A 27,262-nucleotide genomic window follows, 5' to 3' on the forward strand; every position below is an offset into this window, starting at 1 on the left:
CCCAGGATATGATGAATTCTGGAGACTGTCTAATGTAAACTTGAAAAATAGTATGTAAGGCCAGGTGTGGCAGCTCACACCTGTAATCCCAGGCCAAGGTGGGTGGATCACTTGAGCCTAGGAGTTTAAAGACATGGCAAAACCCTGTCTCTACAAAAAAAAAAAAAATACAAAAATTAATGGGCATGGTGGCATTTGCTTCCAGTCCTTGCTATTCAGGAGGCTGAGGTGGGAGGGTCGCTTGAGCCCAGGAGGTCGAGGCTGCAGTGAGCCATGTTCATGCCACTGCACTCCAGTCTGGGTGACAGAGCAAGACCCTGTCTCAAAAAAAAAAAAAAAAGAACAGAAAATAAAAGTAAAGAAAGAAAAGAAAAGAAAGGAAAAGGAAAGAAAAGGAAAATAATATGTATAGTGCAATTGTTGGATGCAGCAGTCTACAAATGTCAATTTTGACAAGGTATTTAATAGTACTGGACTGCTTTTTTATAACCTATCTTATATCTAGATGTTCTATCATTGTTTAAAAAAAAAAGAGTTAAAAATTCTGCAAATATAAGCCTGATTTGCCTATTTTTTTATTGTGGTAAAATATAAATAAAATTACCATTTTATCCATTTTTAAGTATACAGCTCTACAGAATTAAGTGCATTCACACTGTTGGCTAACTGCCAGCTGACAATTTTTGCTTCATGTATTTTGAAGCTATCTTATTAGATAAACTACACATTTTGTATCATTATCATTTCTGATGACTTGGCTCTTTTGTCATTAGAAAATGTCCTTCTTTATCTCTGCTAATACTGTCTCTCCAGAAGTCTACTTTGTGTGACTATTAATATAGCCACACCAGCCTTCCTATACTTACTTTTGTGTACTATATCTTTTTCCAACCTTTCACTTTGAATCTAATAGCATTAAAGTGTGTCTCTTTAGACAATGGAGAACTGTGTCACATTTTTAGTACACAATAATTTTTACATTTAATGTAATTATTACCATAAATGTGTTTTAGGTATACCATTTTGCTATTTGCTATTTGTGCCATCTCTTATTCATTCCTGTGTTCTTAATTTATTGCATTTAGCTTATCCAAATATTTTAAGTATTCCATTTTCATGCTCATATGGCTTATGTGTTTCTTTTTGTAATATATTCTAGTCATTGTTCTACAGATAAAAACATGTATCTTTCACTAGAGATACTGCTGCACCATTTCACAAATATATAATTCCATTTACTGCCTCCAACTTTTTTGCTATTATCATAAAATTGAGAGGAAGGTACAGAGATGTCCCATACACTTCCTGCCCATGTATGTATAGCCTCCCTGATTATCAACATCTTCCACCAAAGTGGGACATTTGTTGCAAGAGATGAGCCCACATTAGCATATCATTATCACCTATAGTCCAAAGTTTACATTAGGTTTCACTCTTGGTGCTGTATAGTTCATGGGTTTGGACAAATGTATAATGGCATGTATCTACCATTAAAGTATAATAAAGAGTATTTTCAGTATCCTAAATATCCTCCATTGCTCCATACATACATACATTCTGCTCATGTTTATAATGGTCGTCTTCAGGGGAATTAGACTTACACAAACTGCTCTGTCATTACCAAACCATGTTTACATTTTCCTGGAAAAAAATCAGATAACTGAAGGTGAGAGCAATTTTTATTGCCAGCTTAAATGCCGAATATAGACTTAACCTAAAACATTCTGAAGATAACAGCAAACAATACCTAATAGCAGTGAAGAGTTTGTAAGTATGTTCACCGCTACTAACTCATTTGATCCTGTAAACAACATTGTATGACTGCTGGAACACCAGCTAGGTTAGAATATTACAGCTTAGATAAATTAATTCATATGCTGTGAAAGCAAATTTTAAACATATTTTTCGTATCACACTGTAATAACTTCATGATAAACAGTCGTATTTCTATCTTCAGCACTAAGGTATTTACTTTTGGGAGTTGTTTTGACAAAGGGTCTCACACTGTCACCCAGGTTGGAGTGCAATGGCACGATCTTGGCTCACTGCAACCTCTGCCTCTGGGGTTCAAGATTCTCCCACCTCAGCCTCCTGAGTAGCTGAGATTACAGGCATGTGCCACTACACCCAACTAATTTTTGTATTTTTTTGGTAGACATGGGTTTTCACCATGTTAGCCAGGGCAGTCTCAAACTCCTGACCTCAGGTGACCCACCCGCCTTAGCCTCCCAAAGTGCCGGGATTACAGGCGAGTCATGGCACCCGGCAGGTATTTACTTGTAATCAGACTGTTTGCCACAAATTAATACATGTGTTATATAAATCTATCATTCTTAAAATGGCCACTGCATACTTATATTTGTAAGATAGTGATTGACTCATATTCTACATTTCATATAGAGCCAAGTACCACTGATCTATTAGCATGAAATTATAAGAACACATTCTCCAGCATAAATTTGTTTAGAAATAACATCCCCATTTAAATATCATTCTGAGAAGCATCTTATTGACGTGGATTTTAAAATAATAATAATTATTATTATATTTATTAAATGTTTTTATAAATAAATTATATATATTATTTAAATGTTAAATAAATAATAATAATAATTATTATTATTATTTGAGATGGAGTCTCGCTCTGTCACCCAGCCTGGAGTGCAGTGGCGCGATCTAGGCTCACTGCAACCTCCGTCTCCTGGGTTCAAGCAATTCTCTGTCTCAGCCTCCTGAGTAACTGGGATTACAGGTGCCCACCACCACACCCGGCTAATTTTTGTATTTTTTTAGTAGAAACAGGGTTTCACCATCTTGGTCAGGCTGGTCTTGTACTCCTGACTTTATGATTCACCTGCCTTGGCCTCCCAAAGTGCTGGGATTACAGTGTGAGCTAATATTATAGGGGACAGAGGCTCATCAATTCATCCATCTAAAATTAATATTGATTTAAAAAAATATTTTGAGGCTTTCAGTAAACCCAAATCTGATGTGTTATGAAAGTAAGAGCAAAGGATTTCAAGTTCCATCCACACCCACCAAAGGCCGGCCTTCCTGCTTCACCCCCAAACTCCCAGAAGAACATCCTAGCCCTCCTCCTAGCTGCTCTAACTTCTCACTCTTGTCCAAACCTGACTGGCTCTTTCAGATGACAGGGCCTTCGAAGATTACATTTCACCTAGAATTTCCCTCTCCCTCACTGTACCTGGAATTATTTTATGCAAAAAGCTCAAATATCTTTCTGTTGTGAGGCTAAGTTATTCACTCCTCTTAGGAGTTCCTATAACACTATATCCATCATTTACTTAACAGACTGAAAAAAAAGTCTCTCTCCTATATTAGGCCATTAGAGGCTTCAGGACAGAAGCACTTCTTATCCATCTTTCCATCTCTAGTATTACATACAAGACTAGTATGCAGAAAGTGTCAAGAAACTCTTTTTGAATGAATGACTGAATCATTTCCACACCAACTGATGACTCCAAAAGTATAACCTCACAGCTGTACCTTGGCAGCAGCCTCATAAATAGGTTTCCTAAATCTACCCAAGAGGCGAGAGCCCCAGTTAGTTCTGGGCATCACTGCCATGGTGATCTTTGACTCCTATCATGGCATACTCTGCTAAAAAAATAATAAATTCCCTTTGCCTGTAGACAGAAGTTGGACTTGAATTCATAGACCACTGGAATCTGGCTTCAGCCTCTCATGTACATCATCACTGTAGCCTCAATCCTCCCTGATCCTACTCCCTCCTGGTCTACACTCCGCCTCCCATATCCACCTGTGTCCACCTGAGTCCCATCAATTCTTCAAAACTTAGTATGTCTCACACTGTGCATGAGTCAGCCTCAGAATACTCAGGAAAATCTCTCGTAGAGCGGTTCCCAGGCTAATATTTTGTATTTCTCATTCAATACCTATATCACATCAATTAAATGATAAAACATGAAAATGACTAGTACAACCAGACATTTAACAAATGGTTGTACGTAGTTTAGTGAGGTGGAATAAGATAAGCCTGTGGTTTTTTTTTTAAAGTAAATCTAGGAATAAGATAAGTAAAAATCAGCATAAAACAGAAAAATTTAGCCTCTCTGTATATATACCTATCCCTATTAATACAAATCACATGATGACCATATACTTGTAAACACAGAAACACTCATTTGAAAATCAGCATTATCAAACAGAAAATAATGAAAGTTTCCAGGTTCCTAGGGAGGTATATTCTTTTGAAGGAGATAAATTTTCATAGGCTCAGAAACTAATCTTCTTTCTCTTATTTTTATCCTGAAAAACACATATAATTAATCATTTAATTTTCAGCTATCTATGAAGTATATATATATCCCTCTGTATAAATTAATACATTGGTATTTTGGTTTATAATCAGTATCTTTTTACACTGATTAAGAGTCCCTTCCCTAGAGCCCAGTCAATTTCAGCTCAGTTCAATAAACATTTACTGAATATTTACTGTGTTCTGGGCCCTTCCTAGATCTAAAAATGAGTAAAAGGTCAGCGACATTTAGGAGTTCCAAAATGAATGAGAGACGATAGAAAAATAAGCAAGTAGCTCAAAATAATATAGTGATTATAAAAGTGGAGCTTTGTAGAAAGTATTATGAAAAGACAAAGGAACAGAGTTTCCGTGATTCTTGAGCAGAGATTTACAGGATGAACAGGAGGTGGACAAGAATCCCTGGATAGGCTAGGGAGACACTATAGGCAAAAAGAGCATAAGGAGGAAAAAAAAAAAAGAAAACCTAGAAACATGACAAAGCAAGATGTGGATGGTTTATAAGCCTGGGTATTACATAAAGCGGAGTAAGGGATAACACTAGTGAGAAAAATCTTTAAAAGCATGCATGGATTGGGTACTACAAGCCACGATAAAGAATTTTTTTTTTTCCTGTAGGAAATAGACAGTCTTGAAACATTTTACTAGTGGCATGGCCAGATAAGTTTTCTAGACAGATCATTTTGATGGCTAAGTTCACTTACTATATATTTACTGATGAGCCAGGATTTAACTAAACAATTTTCGAAAAGGCCATTTTTGTTTGCTTGAAGTATAGTGAGTAAATCTCACTATGTTCATGAAGTAAGATTTAAAAATATTAGCAAAGAAGACAGGTATGGTGACTCACACCTGTAATCCCAGCACTTTGGGAAACTGAGGTGGGTAGATCACTTGAGGTCAGGAGTTTGAGACCAGCCTGGCCAACATGGTGAAACCTCATCTCTACTAAAAACAAAAATAAAAATAAAAAAACTATATATATATGCAAAGAAAAGGGCAAACAGCAATAGAACTTTATCATTAACTATTGAAACATCTCTGCCATCTTTATCAACACTACAATATATTAGGAAAAAAACAAGTTATCCTCATGATTACTCATTACAGAAATGCAAATCAAAACCACAATAAGATGCCACTTCACACCCACTAGGATGACCGTCATCAAAAAAGACAAATAACAAGTGTTTACTAGGACATGGAAAAATTGAAACCCTCATACTTTGCTTGTGGGAACGTAAAAAAACACAGCCACTTTGGAAGCAGTCTAGCCAGTCCTCAAAAAGCTAAATACAGTTATCATATGACCTAGCAATTCCACTGCTAGGTGTATATGCAAGAGAAGTAAATGCCTACGTCTATCCTAAAATTTGTACACAAATGTTCATAGCATCATTATTTGTATAGCCCCAAAATGTTAATAATACCTATCAACTGATGAATAAACAAAATGTGGTATATCCACATTATTATTTACTATAAAAAGAAATGAAGTACTGACACATACTACAACTTAGATGAACCTTGAAAATTTGCTAAGTGAAAGAAGCCAGTCATAAAGAACCACATATTCATATATGAAATATACAGAATACATAAACCTACGGAAACACAAAGTAGATTAATGGTTGCCTAAATGTGGGACAGTTTGGGGGCTTAGGGAGTGATGGTTAAGGAATGCAAGGTTTCTTTTTAGGGTGATGAAAATATTCTAAATTTGATTATAGCGATGGTTGCATAGCTCTGTGAATACACTAAAAACCAAATAATTGTACAATGTAAATGGAAGAGTTGAATGGTGCGTGAATTACATCGCAATAAAGTTGTTTTCATTTAAAAAATCAAATCTTTAACAATATTTTCAAAATTTTATTTCCTCTTTCTTCATGAAGCCAGATGGTGTCCTTCCCAGTACAGAATGTACTATGACACTGAAGTGCCAGAAAAATAGAACATTGAATCTGCTACTGGCAATTCTTTTTTCTAGAAAAAGTAAACTTCCAATTGTTCAACAGAAAACAATTTATTTCTATGATATTCAAACAATAAGAGAACAGAAACTTTGAACCATCTGGCATAAAAGGTGAACTACAATGTTTCAACAACATCAAAATACAAATGCTTTTCTGTCAATTGATTTCATCTTCCATCTGTCTTAATCCAATCACTACTGTAAAAATTATCAATAATTATGGCTTGAAGTTATCAATAATTATCAATAATGATATCAATGCTTGAATAATCAATATTTAAGCATTTAATCAATGCTTAAAATAATCAAGAATTATAAATGCTTGAAAGCAGAACCATGAGGAAGAAAGGAGTTAGCTTTTGAATAAGAAGACTTGAATCTAATCTCTGCCAAGGCCAAGTAATAGCCATGTGATCTCAGGCTAATATTTAACTTCTCTGAGCATCAAGTTTTTAATCTGCAAAATGAGAATAATGCCAATTCCACTAACCTGTCAAGATTTTGGTTAGGATCAAATAGTATTTGCTACCAGATGCTAACTGTTCATCACTATAATGCAAGACCAGTAAATTCGGGACACTGGTTATTATAGTATAAAATTAAACATTAGAAACTTGAGGTAGAGTTTCAGAAGCAATAAAAGTCAAAAAGGGAAATAAAACAAATTAAAAATATTCAAATTCTTTGAAGACTGAGGACATCTAACATGAAGATATACAAAAATATGAGCATGAAAAAGAAATTTTACATGATATATTTAGACCCACATTTTCCTTAAGATTTTTCCTTAAGATTTTGAAACATATTGCTATAAAAGTGATGAGTTATCTATTGTTATAATTATGAATAAGTTATCCTTGTGGACAATTCCAGAGTCTAAAGTTAATGCTAAGGTAGCACTTCAATCTTTATTTGCTTATAAACACATTCCTATTAGCCCAGGAATCAGATGAGATAAATATACTGATAAAGATACTAGATAACAGAAGACATAACAGAGAAAATTCACCTAAAAAAAGGGAAACATGTTTGCATGTATACATAATTAAATGTGTATTCATGCAAACAATAAATTGGCTTCAAAACAATCTGGTTGTTAATACCTTGGTCTATATATCAACCAGAGTTAGTTTTCCCATACTCTTATTTTTTCACCCCTAGGCAATCCAATATTGCCGGAAAAATAAACACGAGCATGCTAATTGGCTTTAGTGCAAATATGTGTCTCCAGCTTCAGCTGGGATTCCATGGTAACTTGGAAATCATGTGTTGTCCCTAGTCTTTTCCTTCTCATGCTTCCCACAGCAGCAATACACTTTAAATCTTTTTATCTCTAGTCTTCTGCCCTACCATCTTGAAGCATCCTTCTTGCCAATAAAGAAAACAGATACCACAGAATGTTGATTTTCTTTCAGCCTCTCTTACAACATCAATAGTAGCACCCTTCCTTTACTCAATTCATCACAACAGCAACTAATAGTGTGATTCTTCATTTATTATCTGCCATGTGCCAAGCACTAGGCTAAACACTTTACATATAATAAGTAATTTGGATCCCACAATAATTTTGTAAGTATTTCTGGTTCTACTTTATAGAAAAGTGAAGCTCAGAGGGCCTAAATGACTTGTTCGAGGTGTTTAGCTAATGAATGGTAAAAAACAGATTTTAATCCAGATCTGCCTATGATGTCTCCTGGCCTCTGGAAAGGGGTTTCAGGCTTGTCCCAACACCTCCACTTTTACATAGGCACACCACATTAATAAATGTATTGTCACTACTGGGTGATCTTTCTCTTTCCTAACCAGGACTGAGAAAAATTTCGTAATTGTTATGCCTAAGTGAAAAATGTGATTTATGCAACTATACATGCCATGCATTTGAATATCTCTATATTAGTTACATTAATAAAAATTTTTAACAAAATATAAATTGATGATTTAGAACTTCTTAAAGACATGTAAGCTGAAAGACTGACTTCCATTGTATTTACAAGAAAAACTTAAAATACCAGGTTATGCTGAAAACAGTTATCGTCTTTCCTCTTTCTCTTCATCTGCTGAGCAGAAAAAAAACAAGAAAAAAGAAATTTCCTGCTTCAGTTTAGCAACATCTGCAGACACAACAACCATTTTAAAAACTGTGTCCTCCTCTTAATGGGCCTTACAAATGTAGGCCCTCATTAGCTTCAGAGAGTTTTCTCACATGACTTTTAATTAAAACTTCGCCCATTTAGGTCTTTAATGGCTCATCCTAAGCCACAAGGTTTATCGTGCTTCTTACACAGAGGTTTAATTCCCTGGGTCCACATCACATTACACCCTTTTTTTGGAGATGGAGTCTCGCTCTGTTGTCCAGGCTGGAGTGCAGTGGTGTAATCTCAGCTCACTGCAACCTCTGTCTTCTGGGTTCAAGCGATTCTCCTGCCTCAGCCTCCCAAGTAGCTGGGATTACAGGTGTGTGCCACCACACCTGGCTAATTTTTGTATTTTTAGTAGAGACCGGGTTTCACCATGTTGGCCAGGCTGGTCTCAAACTCCTGACCTCAAGTGATCCGCCTACCTTGGCCTCCTAAAGTGCTGATATTAAAGGCATGAACCACCACGCCCGGCCTACACCCCTTTTTTTCTACTGTTGAGGATCAACATCAACACTGTAAAACCCAAGCAAGCAAGGGTTTGAGTTTATCTTGTCGAATATTCTATTCCCCAGTACCTACAGAGAAGTAAATACTGAATAAAGATATGTTCTATTAAGTAGAGGCAAGAAAACAAGATAGGCAATATTGTATAACCTCTACTGCCTTTTAATAAAATTTCTCTGGAACAGTTACATGAGTACTATAAAGATATCAGAATCCAGAGCCCATAATATCTTTTAAGCTTTAACATAAGATTTTGTTTTAATATTTAGTTTGTATTTATTTTAAAGCAGTCTTAAAACCACTTTTGTCATTTATTGATTCAAAATAAGCCAAATATCAAGGAATAATTTGTATATTTTAAACTCACGTGTATCTTTTTATAGAGGTAAATTTTTATCTTTAAACACTAGGTTTCTTTCAGATCAAAATGTAGCTTCCAGAATGCAAAAAGGATGTTAGTTGTATCTGTAGTTCATAAACAGCTTGTCAATCATTGTAGAATTCACGAATTCCATACATATTTATCACTGCATTCATTTTTAAACAAATATTGCAAAAGATTGCACACTGTGTGAGAAATGTCACTTAAATGCTAAAAAAGCCCAGTAAATATCAATTCTTAATGGTAGGTTCTTTGTCTATCATCAAAATAAATATCAGCTTCTTGTCCACTTTCAGTTTTGCTAAATGCCACCTACTTATAAATTAGTTATAATGATTCAAAACACATAGTTATATTTTGACTATGATTTCTCAATTTTTCTCCCCTTCCCCCAAATCAAGATTTGAAAAATTAAATGTCAAAAGTATTTACAAACCTCCATCCATCCTTCTGGAGATAACTGAAGGCTCCATCAACAACACTTGCAAAGAACTGCCCTCCTGTGATGAAGAGGGTATTAATGGTGACTAATCGGCCTCTTAAATTGGGTGGTGAGACCTCCGCAATGTACACTGGCACTGTCATAGAAGCAATGCCTATAAAAACAATGAAAAGTAAACGTGAGACATTTACTCGAGATTTCTGTTGTAATAAACACTAATGCTAGATTTAGGCATACACTTACGTATATGGGCTTGGTTTTCTACTTTAAACACAGGTTTACCACATATTTAAGATTCTGTTCATAACAATTTGGGGCTACTGCAGACCAGTAAAAAATGTATGTGAGATATCATTTTTCGTATTATCACTTGAAAGCCTACAAATGAAAGCACCCCTAAAGGCCTAAGATAATTTTCAGAGGCCTTTATAACTTCTTGAGGACTAAAAACACAAAAAAAAAGTTTTCTAGATAGAATGATTACTGAAATATTTTTAGTCTATATGGAAATGTAATCAGACAATAGTGAGAATAAAAAGTTATCTTAGGATACATATTAACTATTCAAAAACATAGTTAGATGCCAGTGGATGTACCAAAACTTTTAATTGGTTTACTAATAAGAAATTCATATGTTCAATCACCTTATTCAATTGGCTAGGTGTACATTTCAGAATAAAAGAGTTTTACAGCTAAGGTATATTTGGTTATATTAACTTTAAATTTTTTTCTATCTGAAATTAATGCAGCATTCTCTATGGCAGTAGTTCTAACTTCACTGATAACCAGAATTACTTATGCGACTTTTTTATTTAAATAAAGTTGCTCTTACCTCACTCACCCCAGACCTACTAAACAGAGAACTACAGAGGTGGGGGATGAAACTGTCCTTTTAAAATTCTCCAGAGGTGATCTTGAGGCTTACTGTGTATTTAAAAACCTAAAGTTGTATAGTACAGAACTTTGAGCCAATCCAAATGATTTCTTAAAGTCTCACCCTCTTGTGGCACCTGCAATTTCCATGTATGTCTGATTATTTAGCCAATTTTAGTATTTCGTATTATTTAGCCTGTTATAGTATTCAGCCTTACCCAAAGGTTGGACAGATACTGATTTGCTGTATCTAATCAAATCAGTATCTGTCCAACCTTTATGGAGACTTACCAAAGTCTCCATAAAAAATAGATTGCCTACAAATTTTAATTTTTATATCTCTAGATACTATAAATCAATCCTTAGATTAAGCCAGAATATCAATAAAATGAATAAAACAGATCTATATAGAATTGCTTTTAACAAATTGTTTTTTAACAAATTTGTGATTGCAAAAAAATAGCTTGTGTTGAAGGAATCAGTACTAAGAAACCTGTTGCTGTGTTTTCTGTACAAGGGCTGTTGAAGGTACTATTTATTATAGTGCGTACAACAAGAGACATTTCTCTATGTAACTGCAATAGTTGTACTTTTCTACAAGTGATTTTTGTTAGTTGATGGTTATTATAATCACAGCCTTTTTCATTTCCCTTTCTATGTACCTCCATCCAGTGTTTTGGACTTCAAGGTATTATTTTGTGACCCAAACTCTCTTCTAATGCCATAACAGTTGTAATTTATCCTATTATAAGTATATTTTTCCTCTATTTTTATTTGCTTTGTTACATCTCTGAACAAGGCAAATACATACATAAATGAACTGAGAGGCAAGATTTATTTAGATAATATATATTTATTTGGGAAAATTCACTGTATTATTGCATAACTACTGATAAGTAGTTATTAAATTTGCACATAAGTCAAACCATTAAGTATCAGAATTAGATACTAATTTCCACCAATGTTGTTTGCTACTGTAGTGCCTGTCAATAATCTTATGACTTTTGAGTTTCATAGAATAGTAAGCATGTGCTAATAGACACAGTATTAACAGTCTTCACAATTAAATCATCACCTAAGCAGCTGAAGTTTCCATTTGACTGCTAATCAATTTAATGGCACAGACCACCCTGAAATGCCCTCATCTAACTTGGAAAGAGGAAATAAACATCTACTGAAAATGCTGACAAGGGATTTGTATATTCTTTTTAGTTCTTTCACTATTAGAACGTCTCAAACTTTCATAAATCAAACAATAATTTATCATTTGGATTTCTTTTTCGGCTTTGTTCTGACTATGAACAGGAATTTGGTTGTTCTCTTTAGACAGAGATCTTTATTTAGCCATGTAGCCACAGAGTTGAGCATGGGAAATCAGGACTGTGGTTTCCGGCAACACATGCTTATCAAAAAAAAAAAAAAAAAAAACATAGATTTTGCTTGACAGAAAAGCAGGTATGTCCTCAGACCCTGATAAAGCTCAATTATCTAAAACAAACATCAGAGCTTTGAAAGTAGCACGTACTGACAACGGGTAAAGACTGAAGACAGACTCATTGGATTTGGAGTTGGAAAGAACCATAAAAGACCTTCAGTTCAATGAGTGCTCATGCTGATTTAACACTGCAACAACTGCCTACATTCAGCAGATATTTTACAGGGACTAATTATCTTATTTAATCCTCAGGATATCCCTTTCAAGGGCGTGTAATTATCTCCATTTTTCATACCCCAGGTTGCACGATGAGTAGGTAGAAGAATCAGAATGTAAAGCAGACAGCAAGATTCTAAAACCCAATTTTGATGGCACAAACTATATTGACCAATCATTATAAATAAGGGGAGGCTCTGGAACTAGTGGATTTTAATTCCAGCCTTGCCACTTATCAGCTGGTTAAGTTTGGACAACTTAACTTTTCTGGCTCTGAAGTTCCTCATCTATAAAATGGGAACAATAAAAGTAAAAGTAACTCCTTCATAAGAGTTGAGAGGATTCAATGAGCTAAGTAAAGCACCTAAAATTGTGCCTGGCTTACAGAAGGTAGTCAATAATATCAGCAATTATTTTTATTCTTATTATCATCTCTAGTTATGAGGCATCCCAATTCTTTCCATTCAATTCAACCTATAATAGGTGACAGGATTATAAGGATGAGTACAAACAAATAAAATAAGGTTTCTGTTATGAGGGAAAGCACACACAAAACCTACTCACAAAAGCATACAATCTAGTAATTAACTTCAAAATAACATGGTAAGGGTCATAATAAAGTTATACACTGGATTCTACTGTGGCATGCTGACAATGACCAGGTGGTAGTTGGAAAGGTTGGGCAGTCAATTTTGCACAGAACATGAGCTTAAAATATATGAAATGGCACAGGGTCTTCTGAGAGATAAACAGAAAATGTGAGGTGGAATATGCATGCAGGTAAGATGGAAGAGACAGAGGGTGCCTGAGTCATGGAAGCAGCATCCATTAATCAGTGAGTATTCATCAGACACTGGGTCTGAGATCCACACTGTGTTAAGCACTTTGGTGACAGTGCTCAAGGAGAGAGACATGAGCTCTGTCCTCATGGAGCTTAGGGTCTGCTGCTCGAGTGGGATGGGTCTTGTCAAAGGGGAAGTGTGAGGAACATCAGGCTATAGCAAAGGGACTAGCCCAGCCTGAGGAGTCAGCAGGGCCTTGGATAGAAGTCATATTTAAGCTGAGATATAGTGAATAAGAAAGTGAGAGTAGGTTGGAGGTAGGGGAGAGTCGGGAGGTACTGCAGACAATCAGATGAGCTTAGATAAAGGCCTTCAGGCAGGAAGAAATGCATCCTGCTGAGGAAGAGGTGGCGGACTACTTTTAGAGAAATGAGCAAGGATCAACCACAGTGTAAAGGCTCTTAAATGCCAAATTAAGGGCTTGGCACACACAAGCCTCTGAATAGGGTAGAAGAGGAAGATGCATGATCAGGTTCATGTTTTTAAAGGATCATTCTGGTTGCAGTATGTAAAATTGATTGCAGGGAAGCAACACGTACAGTGGCAGCAATGGAGATGGACTGAAATGAAGAGATTTGAGAATTATGTCTTTGGTATCTAGGTTAAAGAGAATATGAATAGCATGTGAAGGATAAGGAGAGAAAGAAGCTGAGGATGATGTTTCGATGTCAGGAAAACAATTAGGAGCATGATGGGCACTTTGTACAAGGATAAGGAAGGGCAAAAATGAAGTTTGAGTACAAGATAATAAGGTCAGGTCATAGATGGATTGAGTCAGAGGCGCTTTGTGAAATATAGAAGTAGATAGTAAGTGGCCTGCTTGATGGTGTGCTGGGAATATAGATTATTTACACGTGAGTAGTCCCACCCCCTCCCTGTTCCCCCTACCCAATAAGGTCTTCGCCAGAATAACCTGTCTTCTCCTTTATCCTCAAAGGAGAATTTGGTCTTCGTCAGTCTAGTTCTTGAGCTTTTATCATGCTAGGCAAAAAAAAGGGTGGAGAAAAGAAAACATGGGCAAATGATGAGGTATGTAGGGAGAAGAGTAAAAAAAGACAAAAAACAGTTGTGAGTGAGAGACTCGGGGTCAGTCTGGAGAAAATGGGAGCCTGTAACAAAGGGAGTAAGCCTTGAGTGTGGAAGTGAGGAGATGATAGCGGTTTTAAGAAATAATGCTGGTCTGTAACCTACATGCTACTATATTCTTCAAGAGAAGTAAGTTAAGAGCAGTTCTGGCATACTATTGCTTTTAGTTGCTGGACTATATTTCTTCAAATGCAACATCAAACTGAGATTTGGCCAGGTAGGGCTTAGAAGTCAAACAACTAGGTGGAGCTCAAAGGATGGTTCTATGTGGACAATGCACATAACTGAAACTATGGAAATGGATAAGATTACTCAATGGCATATGAGAAGAATGCTTAGAATAGAATCCTGAAACAGTCCAACAATGAAGAGACTAGGAGGGGGAACTGAGAAGGTAGATGACCAGCAAATATCTATCTTACCTTTCAATACTATGTTATTTTTAAAGGCTTTGTATGTTACCATTTTGTCTTATCATGTAAAATCATCCTACCAGGCTGGGTGCAGCTGGCTCACGCCTGTAATCCCAGCACTTTGGGAAGCCAAGGCAGGTGGATCACGAGGTCAGGAGATTGAGACCATCCTGGCCAACACGGTGAAACCCCGTCTCTACTAAAATACAAAAAATTAGTCAGGCATGGTGGCACGTGCCTGTAATCCCAGCTACTCAGGAGGCTGAGGCAGGGAAATCGCTTGAACCCGGGAGGCGAGGTTACAGTGACCCAAGATTGCACCACTGCACTACAGCCTGGTAACAGAGCAAGACTCCATCTCAAAATAAATAAATAAATAAATAAAATCATTCTATAAACAGGCTGGTGGGACAGATATAATTTATTATCCCCCTATGAAAGGTAAAGCAGCCCAGCCCCAGAGACAAATATAAAGGGATTTTCAGAAAGTCACATGGCAAGTTAACATCAAAATGGGTCTCACAGATCTAGGTCCCCTAACCTTTGTAATGCCATTCAAGGGCTGGGTGTTATGCCTATGTGATCCTTTGGAAATGTCTCAGAAACATTTTATTTTTGACCTTATTACTTTGACTAGCATACATAAACTTCTAGGAGCAGAGGAGTCTTCTCTCTTCCCTGCCCCTATTGCCTGCTAAGTGACTTACTGCCACTAGACATCATGTTAAAGAGCTTGGAACAATTAGTAAGAAAAACGAAAACTGAGTATGATTAATTGTATAATTTGGGACAAGTTTAAACCATAAAACCGCTTTATGAAACTGGAAAAGTAGGAGGATCCGTGCTCAGTCTACTCACCTCTGTCCAATACATACATGTTAAACACACGGCCTGTTAACACCTTGCTATTAATAAAAGCAACCCATGCAAACTATAATTTATGGATTTCTAAACATGGAGCTCACTTTTGGAAAACCTTGGACATGAAGGCTTTGTCACCCCAAAATCTACTTTCCACTTTGGGAAAACAAATGGAATTTTGTCCCTTGACAAAGCTCATTATTCCAATTAAGGAGGGATGGTTAAGTAAAACTACTGCTTATCTTTCGAGTCTGTCTCAAATCACTATTATGTATCTGTGTAATTCTGCCCTCAATTTATACAAACCACAGAAATATTCAAATAAATGAGCAAAACTTCCCCCGTTATTTACCTAATATCTGTTTTAAAGAAAGAAAATATATCAAGGCTCACATTTTTGCTCTGGTACTATAACTCAAAGATGATGATTTGAGATATTCAAAATGAAGAGTTAGGTGCTTTAAAAATGAATGTAATGAATAACATTTAAATATGATTTAAATATTTAAAGTGCAGGAGAGTTCTGTGAAGAGCTTTTGCTTTCTTTCCTATTCTAATTACTAACTAAAGAAAATAAATGCCTGATAAAGAAAAAAACAAGTTATTAATAGTCCATACTAAACTCATACATTGAAATTAACATAAGGAATATAATGGTATAAATTCCTGTTAACAGCTTATTACAGTAAATACAACCACAAAAATCTATGTTGGTGTTATTTCTAAATATTTTGAAAAAGCTCAGTTTCTTAGAAACTTTCCTACAAAATTATAAGACCTCCATCAATGAACACTCATTATCACACTTGGCTTGAGAAGTTTCACCAGAAAACTGCATCTTAGACACCGCAGTGCGACCGGATTCATACACTACCATGCTGCCAAGCTGATTCACCATCTCAACAGCACAAAACGCTCTGGAGTGCAGAAGTTGGCTTTCAAAAACGGCTGGAAGCCCTTTTAAAGGCCTGAATCAGAAGTATAAATAATTTCATAACCAAATACCATTAGAAAATCCTGTTGTGATGGATAAATACCCATGAATCACAGCTGTCTCTCAGCATGATAAGCCAGGCAGCAACTAATTAGCTTCTAAGAAGCACATGAAGCTACCTTTTAATAATAATGCTTCTTGAACAAGAAGGATTATGATGTTCTAATTTCATTTTGTAAATTATTGCTTTATCATCTCTAAAGAAATAATTTTAATAAAAAGAAACAGAATCTGTCAAAGGAATCAGTATCCCTCGCTGTAGTTGTTTTGGTTTGGCTGTCTTGCTCAGGGCTGATATGTTTACATTTTTCTAAACAGTCAAGTATCTACGGTTACTACATTGTTAACAATCTAGAATTCAGTTTCTACTTTTTTCTAATAAGGCTTAGGACACTCAGAAAAGATGCTAGGAAACTTCAGAGTTCACAAAATACCAATATAAAATGCCTATAACAGAAGAGTCAGGTTATAAGAAAAGATTCTCTCTATAGAAATAACTAGCAGCATCAATGGTCTACAGACTTAAAGAGCTCTTAACATAGTATTACAAACATGTCATCAGCCTTTCAACTCATTGCAGTCTCCCATGGCCTAAAATGGCCACTTCTGTTAGACTGCTTGAGAATATTCTGTCTATGTCCTTTTTCACTGGTAACATCTCAGTAGAGCCTGTATCACATTTGTCTCTCCAAGCAGGACTACAAGCCTGTTAATGGAATGATCAGATTTCACATATCTTCTGTACTATAAATTGCCTAAGTGTCAAGCCTAAGGGCATAGAGTAAGGTATTGATTAGTGAAAAGTTATTGATTAGTACTATGGAATGCATACACAAAACTATATTCTTTTAAACTAGTGTTAACTGATTGGTTTTAACTGATTGGTTTTCTTAATGATATTCAACAGGGAAAATTTGGAAACTACAGGCAGGAAGTAAAGTGAATAAAAATCACCTCGAATCACCCATAGATAACCACTGTTTAAATGTGTTTATAACTGTCAGTATTTTTTCTACAAATCTATAGTTTTCACTCATACTGCATTTTCCTTCTCTTTAAAATACTCAAAGGGTCTCAAACTTGTTACATAAGCTAGGCAGGTACCACTAATATAGAAGACCAACTGAGTGGAAGATATTAAGCTGCTTGCATAACAACTAAGGCACAACACACTCCACAGGCCAAAAAACAGCCAAACAAAACACATCTCTACAGAGCCACATACAATAAACCCTGGTTTGGCATCCTTGTAGTACAAAATCATTTTAAATAACAGTATAATTTCCAATACTAAGATATAACTTACGTAACCATTCCCTTCTTATTCCATACTAGAGTCTTACATACACACTAGAATGGAAAGCTTGTAGCTTTCAGATATTGGAAGTAAGTTCTGCTTTTTGGACAGAATGTTCATCAATTAAATTAAGTTTAAGTTTAGTATCATAATAGTAGTGTTATAAAGAGAACAACACTGGGTGAGAAAGGCCAGGGAAAAACACAGAGAAAGAAACAATTTCTTGACAGGAAGTGATGGCAAAAAAAGAAATTGATATTCAAGAAATTTCCTAAAATAGATTTAAGAGGTTATAAAAAATATGGGAAAGATCACTGTATGAAGTGCTACATAAGCAGAAGCAGTATGTGTTTCCACCTGAAAAGTGGAATGCACAAAGGTTAATAAGAAATCAATATGCTTTCCCCAAGGCAGTGAATTTAACAAGCAGCAACATAAGTGGTGCTTCATCATATTTAACTCTATGTGACATCTACAGGCAAATGTTCTAAGAACAACAGTGTGGCCTAAATCAGAGCTAAAAGGATGTGAATCACCTGAATACAGATGATAATTGCATAGGTGTCAATGAAATGCACAAGAAATATGTACAGAATATGACCAGCCCAGGACTAGAATTTAGTTGTAGAAATGCTCATGCAATAAAGGGCTGAGGAGTAAAATAGAAGAAACTATTGAAGGAAACACTAGAGTTGCAAAATAATAGATGAACACAGTCCCCCCCAATTTTTTAAGCTGTTCTTCAGTATAAGATGACGTGACCTTGCCTAAAAAGTAGAACCCAGAAGGCAAAAGGGTCTCAAAAAATAAAAAATAAAAACAAAGCAGAAACGAAGAGCCAAGAGGAGGGAATCAAATCACAAGACAATAGGCTAAAATTAAATAGGGAAATGAGTAGCACAAGGAAGGACTGTAAAAACACACGGATTTAATAGCAGAATACATAAATAATAACAAAAGTAAACCCAATTCTGTACACAGTAAAAAGTAGAAACGAAGCTGTGTGAAGTCTGAATCAGAAGTATAGAAAGTCAATTTAATATGCTCTCCATGATCAGAAAGCAAAGGAAATTGCAATGATAAAATGTATTGTTGAGAAAGAAACCATTATAAGAAAAATAAATGAGCTCAGGTATAGGCGCTAAAGCTGGAAACATCCTATACAATTTTCTGATTTGCAAGGTTAATAAAAATTGATTTAAAAAATTTTTATGGATGGGGCAGGAAGAAAAAACATCTTGTCAACAAAGTAATAAAAAGCAGATAATATGAAATGACATAGAGCAACAACTACAGATATTTGAGGGAAAATTATTGTGACTCAAGTGTTTTATTTAATATTTTACTTAATTTGGACTACAGAAATCCAGGTAAATAAGTACACTGCTGAGTGTCTCCTTGGCCATTTTTCCAATGGTTCTATTTTCCTAGTTGTAAGTAACATATTTCTTGAGCTACATTGGTAGAATTTCTTGACTTCTCTGATAACCACTTCAAGGCACTAACTAGTCTTTTTCTGTTCTAGCATGTGATAACAATGGCTAAGAATTTCACTTAGTTGGAACACTATGCCTGAATAATTTTTAAACAAAAATTTCTACTTATTTTTTTCAACATTCAAAGAGGCACAGATTATAGAGCAACATAATGTCCACCTTAATTACCAAAGATCTCTGCTAATTATTTCCTGTGTCTGAAACTTAGACTGAATGGTCCTAGCCTTTGAATTTTTAAGTGGTAAAAATAATAAAAGCCACTCAGCAACAGATACTATCTTTATCAACCACTTCTAATATTATCTTTCTATCTAGGGTGTATAAATGTCCCTCTGCTGCTTACACTGGAAAATTTCTCTCTAGATAGATAGATAGATATAGATAGATAGATAGATAGATAGATAGACAGATAATTTGCTATATTATATATATATTACATATAAATATATAGTAAAATCTTAACCAAGTAAACATGCAGAAGAAAAAGGCATGTCTTTAAGATCTACAAACAATGTTACATAACTTGTTTTCCCAGGGTCTTCAATGATAATCCATGGCAACCACAGTCCTCTAACTACAGTCAATTTTTCAATGTTTGAGGAAAAACACAGCCAAATTAACCTTCACTTTCCCTTATTTTATAACTACAAAATAGGGAATTATTTTCTACATGCATACCTTTTGCACTTGATCTTCCAAGATACTTCTAAATTAGAAAATAGAAAAGTTTGTTACAGAGCAATGAGGAAACTGCCATCCTAAAATGAAACAAAAAGTCTGGTTTTTGGAGCTGTAGTTCTGTATCACCTGGCTTTCACCATAAAGCTAGATCTCACTAAAGATAAAAGGGAATGGACTGAAAAAAAAGAGGGAAGGTCATTCGATTCTCTTTACCATGTAGCCAAAATTATTTTAATAGACTTAACCAATTTCATATTTTGTTCTTCAGTAAACCAGCTATATACACATAACTCCAAATTGCTTAGTTCTTTGAAATTTCAGGCACTAATTATGGTGAAACATTTTACAACATTTGAACAAACTTTTTCCTGTAGGGCTGAAAAAGATTATATAGCTACCTAACACTTATGAAGAGTGATAAGCAAAATGCAAGATGCTGTAACTCTGGCTCATAATATTCTGAGAAATAGACTCCACATTATATGACAAATACTTCATGAACAAGTCAAATGACTGTGAAAAGGGCAGTATCATCTCTCTTAGGCTTTAGACAAGCTGATTAAAATAAACCCATGTATTACTCCCCATGGCTAATAAACATCTTTTCATTCTACTTGTAGATCTAGTGGCAGCTGTGACTCAGCCAACAGAGCCTAGCTCTTGCACAAATTAGCTGGCACAAATGCCGGCATTATCACTTATTTCTGCTGCAGTAACTCTGAGACTCTGATACAGCCAGAATAGAGGTAGTGATTTCCTTTGACATATGATGAGGTAATAAAACTTTTGGCACTGCTGCCACTCATACTTTACCTCAATGATTTGATTGTAAAACACCTAGCTCCATTGTCTTATCCTTTTTTATTAGATTTCATAAACTCTCCATCTACAAGTATGCTAATGGCACATTTCAATACATTTCATTTATACAGAGTCAACACCCTATGCCAGAGGAGACAGAGGAAGTAGATAGAAAACTGGATGACAGACAGAAAAGCCAGACATATAGAAAGATAAAACAGATACACATTGAGTATGGAAAACCTCAAACTGTTTTTCCTCTGCTCTCACACCACAACAATCAACTTCTGACCAATCAGTTTCATGTTGAGGTTCCCAAACTCCCCCTTTAGGTTTGATTTCCTTGCTAGAGCAGCTCACAGAACTAAGGGAAAGTTGTTCACTGGTTTGTTCCAAAGGACATAATGATGGATGTAGATGAAGAAATACATAGGACAATGTATGGGGAAGGAGCACAGCGCTTCCATGCCCTTCCTGAATGTGCCACCCTCCAGGAACCTCCATGTGTTCAGCTAGTTTCTTGGGCCTTTTATGGAGACTTCATTGAAAAGGATGATTGAAGCATGGATAACCATGTCAAAATGTGATCGGACAAAAAGGGTATGATCTTACACTAACAGAATGAATGAGGAAACCCAGAAAGGCCTGTTGGATTCTTCTTGACCCTTCTGTGTGGCATTTCTTCCTCCAAGGGTATGGGGAGGACCCTCTCTGGACTGCGGGCCTTATAATCTACAATGGAAGATTAGAGTCCTGTCTTGGACAGTGAAAGAAGATCAAGAGAAGGCCAGGAAGAGATAGATTCTGTTTCCTGATCCTACTTCTGAGGCTCAAAGGGCCCCGATATTATTTTTTAAAGACTGTAACAAAGGGCTGTGGGAGTTGTAAGCCATAAATTGTGGATGAAAATCTGTAGCGATGGATGGATGGATGGATGGATGGATGGATGGATGGATGGATGCATGCATGGATGGATGGATGGATGCATGCATGGATGGATGGATGGATGGATGGATGGATGGATGGATGGATGCATGCATGGATGGATGGATGCATGCATGGATGGATGGATGGATGGATGGATGGATGGATGGATGGATGGATCGATGGATGGATGCATGCATGGATGGATGGATACATGGATGGATGGATGGATACATGCATGGATGGATAGATAGCTCACGGTATCACAGACATATAGACAGATGTGGAAGGATGATGAATAGACGACAAGTAAATAATATATGATAGGTATATGGCTGAAGATAATTTACACTGATTTTCAAAGGGCTAACCTTAACTTGATGAAAACTACTTAAATAAGTAGCAGTAAATGCAAAAACTTAAAAACCTCCTTTTGTTATATTTGTTGTGGCAAGTTGTAAAGGATCCCCAAAATCCTAAGATTTCCTTTCTTTAGGTATGCTCAACCTTAAGCTTGTGTGTTTATCTTCATACTTATGGAAAGGGATCAGAAATCAAAGCAGAAAGGAAAATTCCCATGTATACTGGGTTGTTTTTTGCTTTAGTTTTTGTTTTGGTTTTAAATACAAAAGTAGGAAACAAGAAATAATCACTTTATTTTCAGCATACTCAATATTCTCACTGCTGCTAGAATTTCTTCATTAAACCACAGCTGACTTTTCAGCAGTAATAATGGAATCCAGAAAACAGTAAAATAGTATCTTCATTGCACAATCAACTTATGTTTCTAGTCCAACAGAAAAAAATATCTTTCAAGAACAAGGGCAAAATCCCTAAATAAGGAAATTCTGAAAGTGTATTTTAGATAAACAATGATCCCAAATGCATAGTGCAAGAATAAAGATGCAGGAAGAAATCAAGAGCATAGAAAATGGTAAAATGTAGAAAATAAATTTTAAAGTCATTAACAGTATCTTGTGGTGTATAAATGCAAACTCAAGAAAAGAGAATCAAAAGACGTGACAACAATAGAACTAAAATTGGGAGAAGGTTAAAGAAAGTTAATGTGTTTTAAGTTGCATATATTATTCAGAATAAGGATAAAGATATTATGTAACTTCAGATTTTCTTATGTTAAATATGTATGAGTAAAATTTCAGTGCAACTACTAAAAATATATGCAAATATAACTTCCAAACTACTTGAGAAAAAAATTGTATGAAAAAATATATATATACACACATGCAAGGCAATTCAAAAAGGCAAAAAGGAGAGAAAAAGAAGCATAAATAAGCTGGGAAAGAAAAGGCAACAGAAAATGGTAGATCTAATATGTATAAATGAATCAAATGTACCAAGTAAAAAGAAGAGCAATCAGCCTGGACTTAAAATTTATACTTTAGTCTTGTACAGGAAACATAACTTAAAATGACAGGAACAAGACTAAAAGCAAAAGGATAAAAAACATGAATAGAGAAAAGTCTAAACAAAAGTGAAGATAGCCATATTAATCCATACAACATAAACACTGAGGCAAAAAACTAACTGGAAACATAGAAGGTCATTCTGGGGAAGATACACAATAATAAAAAATAATACAGAGTTTTAAAAATACAGTGTAACAACTATGTACATATCATTTACATTGTATTAGGTACTACAAGTAATCTAGAGATGATTTAAGGTACAGGAAGCACAGGTGTTGGACATATGCCAATACTACACCATTTTATACAAGGGACTTGAACATCCACAGAATTTGGTGTCCACACAAGTGGGGTGCTGAACCCAACCCCCCATGAACATCAAAAGATGACTATACTTTCCAAATTGATATACAGATTTAATACAGTTGACATTAAAACCCAAATAAATTTGTGGGGGGTTTCAAATTTAACAATCAAAAAAAAAAAAAAAAAAGGAAATTTAAAAGTTGATACTTTGCTGGAAGGACAAAGGGCCAAGATGAGTCACTACTCTTGAAAAATAAAGGAGGACTTCTCCTTCCCCATATCAAGATTTACTATAATGTTACTATAATAAACACAGTATACACAGAAAAAGAAAGACCATTAGAACAGAATAGAAAGCCCAGAAAGAGACACACCCACACATCAGTTCTTGATATACAACAGAAGAGCTACTGGAGATCGGGGGGAAAAGATGGACCTTTTCATAAATGGTAGTGAGACAACTGGGTATCTATGTGTAAAAAAATAACATTGAACCCCTATTTCTTATTATACACAAAAGTCAACTGTTAAAAATTGATGGGTTAAAAAATACATACCAAAATTAAGCTTCTTAAGTTTTTAAGAGATAAGATAGGTGGTCTTGTGAGGCCACGGTTTTATAATCAGAAATCCTGCAATCTTCAATTTAATCTGTCCTAGCTGATGGTAGAGGGTAGTCCCCTGAGCAGAAATCAAGATTATTATTCATGAAAAACACTAAATTTATTATGTTCTTATTTTTGTAGCTTCAGGGGAAAAAAAATCTCAAAACCTCAAAAGACCCATCACTTGTGAACATGGATACTGATGTAAAGAAGTACTAATTATTTGCTGATAATGAAAAACAGAAAAAAAAGCATATATATCTGCGGACTATCCGGAAAAAAACAGAAGACGTTTGTAACTTAAAACGTCAACACTCTAAGAAATTTTAGGAGTACTTCCAGAAGAGAAATCAATGGCTAAACTAAGTTTTACTGCATTGTATAAGCTTCCATATTTCTAGATGAAAATTACACTGAGTTTCCATGTTTAAAATAAAAGTACTAAGCTATCAGAAAAAAAAAAATTAAAGGGTTTAGTATAAACATCCAAATTAAAGTTGTAGGAGAAAATTTTCCTAAAATATTCGAGAGTGACATTAACATTAATTATGCTCTAAATTTAGAGAAAAGTGTTCCTTTTGAAAGACTGATTTACTTATTCTGCTTTATCTATCTTTATGAGAACTTAGTGATGGAAGAATACGGAGCCATTATAACTCACATTTTAAGTGACATTGACCAAAAAAGTTAATAGCAGGCCAGCCACTATAAATACCATTTTTCTGGTATCTATTTTACAAGTTGTTTTTTATAGCTACCCTTTCATTAATGCTTCTATAAATACCATTCATCCAGTATCTATTTTACAAGTTCTTTTATATAGATACCCCTTCATTAATGATTCTATAAATACCATTTTTCTGGTACCTATTTTACAGCTTATTTTATATAGATACGCCTTCATTAATGCCTCCAATCAACTTTTTATTTTATCCCTAGAAATGGGACAAATCCATACATTTCAGTAACTAAAAATCTCCCAGTGAAGTTTATTTGTCAGTTACTGATTATTCCACAACTTGTGACATTTCCGTTTTAAAGATAAAGGATAGACAGAAAAACCAGTTACAGGACTACTTTCTTTCACAAGAAGTAAAAGAAACTTTCACAAACTTTCACAAACAACATGCCCCAATATTTACTTGAAATCCACATTAGTTTTCCTTTGACAGACAGGGGAACAAGGAGACATTCCTGGCAACAACTCACTGAAGCATAATGCCTACATCTAAATTAGTAAAAAAAACTGAAGAAAAAAAAAAAGCAGCTGCTATGTCTCTATTCAGAATCACACAGCAGCTGTGAAAGCAGTTTTATTCTTCCACTTCCAAGTCAGTGATTCAAAACCCTTGCCCAGAAGTGTGCCAGCAACTACCACACTAATTGCAAAATTGCCATAGCAATGAAATGACAATAGCCATGCACGTTCATTTGGATGACCAAGCCGGGGCTATTTATAACTGGAATAATGACTCCAACAAGAAAGTCATAGAGGACGGGCTAATTAAGGTGTGCAAATCCAAATATGTTAAAGACTTGACTTCATGTTTTATTCAGCTTACCCCAGAAAAATGTTGACTATAATCCCATTAACTATTTTTTACTCTTTTAAAAAATCAAACATCCATTCTTACACAAAATATATCAAACTTCGAATTATTTTTCTCCAGTGATTTTTGAATGAGAATTCTTCAGTACCAATTATAAATATCATTTAAAATATAAAATATATGGCCAGGCATGGTATGATGGCTCATGCCTATAATCCCAGCAGTTTCAGAGGCCAAGGTGAGAGGATCACTTCAAGTCAGGAGTTTGAGATCCGCCTGGGCAACACAGTAAGAACCTGTCTGTACAAAACATTTTTTAAAATTAGCCAAGCATGGTGGTGCACACCTGTGATCCCAGCTACTCAGGCAGCTGTGGCAGGAGGATCACTTGAGTCCACAAGTTCAAGGCTGCAGTGAGCTATAATCGCACCACTGTACTTCAGCCTGGGTGACAGAGAGACAGCCCTGTCTCTAAAATACATATACTATATTATGTGTACTGTGTATACATATATATTAATATGTACACTCACACATACATACACATATATCCCTAATCCACTTGTCACAAGAAAGTGGTCTTAACTTTTTAACATATAAGTTTCAAAAATAAATAGTAATCATTATTTTGATATATTTCAATGTAAATAAAAATACCTAATGTGGAGTCATTACTTACTGATAAAAGAAGGAAAGAACAAAAATGACAATAATCTCTGAAAGAGACTAACAGACTCCCACAGTGCAACGAAATTCTTTTCAAAATCAAGGAAACTTCATTTAAGTGTCCCACAGTGTTCTTCTGCCTTCTTAAAATTACCAAAATTGGAATCTACCACAAGCAAGCTACAGCTCATAGGAAAAGATCAGTAGATTGACTTGCCACCATAACAAATAGAGCAAAATATTTCATCAAACTTGTTACTGTTTCCATCAAGGATGCTGTTCAAGGCTATCACAAAAGACTAAGTGTTAGTGGTAAGAAACAACAGCAAAAATCACAGTGAATCATTATTATACTACTAGAAATCCTTCAAAAACCTGTAACTGATGGTCAATTAATTAAATCAAACCTTATCAAATAAAATCCAATCTAAAAATTGATCATTTCAAAGAAAAATTATTTTTTCTTAAAATGGAATAATACTGATTAAAAGGAGCATTTAAAAACTAAATATTGATATCCTTAAAATTAAGTGATGCAGTAAAATAATCCCAGTTTTTTATTTCTAATTCATTCAGCAAATATTGTATATACTGATACCAGAAAGTTATACTTATCTTGAAAAGCTTAAATTTTAGATACCAAAAAATGCAAAGATAGAGCAGCAATATTTAAGTGAGACCAGAAAGCAAAATGAAGGTAACTCCAGTCCACAGGAGGCTACCTGAACAGGAATATCGACACGAAAATAAATTGTTGAGAGAACACAATAATTATGGATTATTCTGGCTATGTTAATAACTTACTCAAATCTCTCTGCCACCCTGCACAATCTGCCCTTTTATAAACTATTGTTGCCAGGCATGGTGGCTCACAACTATCTTATAATCCCCACACTTCGGAAAGCCAAGGCAGGAGAATTGCCTGAGCTTAGGAGTTCCAGACTAGCCTGGGAAACATAGTGAAACCTCATCTTTACAAAAATAAATAAATAAATAAATAAATAAATAAATAAATAAATAAATAAATAAAACTAGCTAGGCATGGTAG

The 27,262-nt window shown here is 35.1% G+C and overlaps 1 protein-coding gene across 1 annotated transcript in view; it reads right to left on the reverse strand.

The window, feature by feature from the left end:
* SLC2A13 (solute carrier family 2 member 13) overlaps window positions 1–27,262 on the reverse strand; it is a 389,333-nt gene that overhangs the window by 318,050 nt on the left and 44,021 nt on the right. Inside the window, exon 2 of the mRNA XM_025403622.1 lies at window positions 9,736–9,895. Coding sequence (XP_025259407.1) covers window positions 9,736–9,895 — 160 coding nt within the window. The remainder of the gene's footprint in view (window positions 1–9,735; window positions 9,896–27,262) is intronic.

The sequence above is a fragment of the Theropithecus gelada genome, chromosome 11, assembly GCF_003255815.1.
Source record: "Theropithecus gelada isolate Dixy chromosome 11, Tgel_1.0, whole genome shotgun sequence".
Taxonomy (NCBI): Eukaryota; Metazoa; Chordata; class Mammalia; order Primates; family Cercopithecidae; genus Theropithecus; species Theropithecus gelada.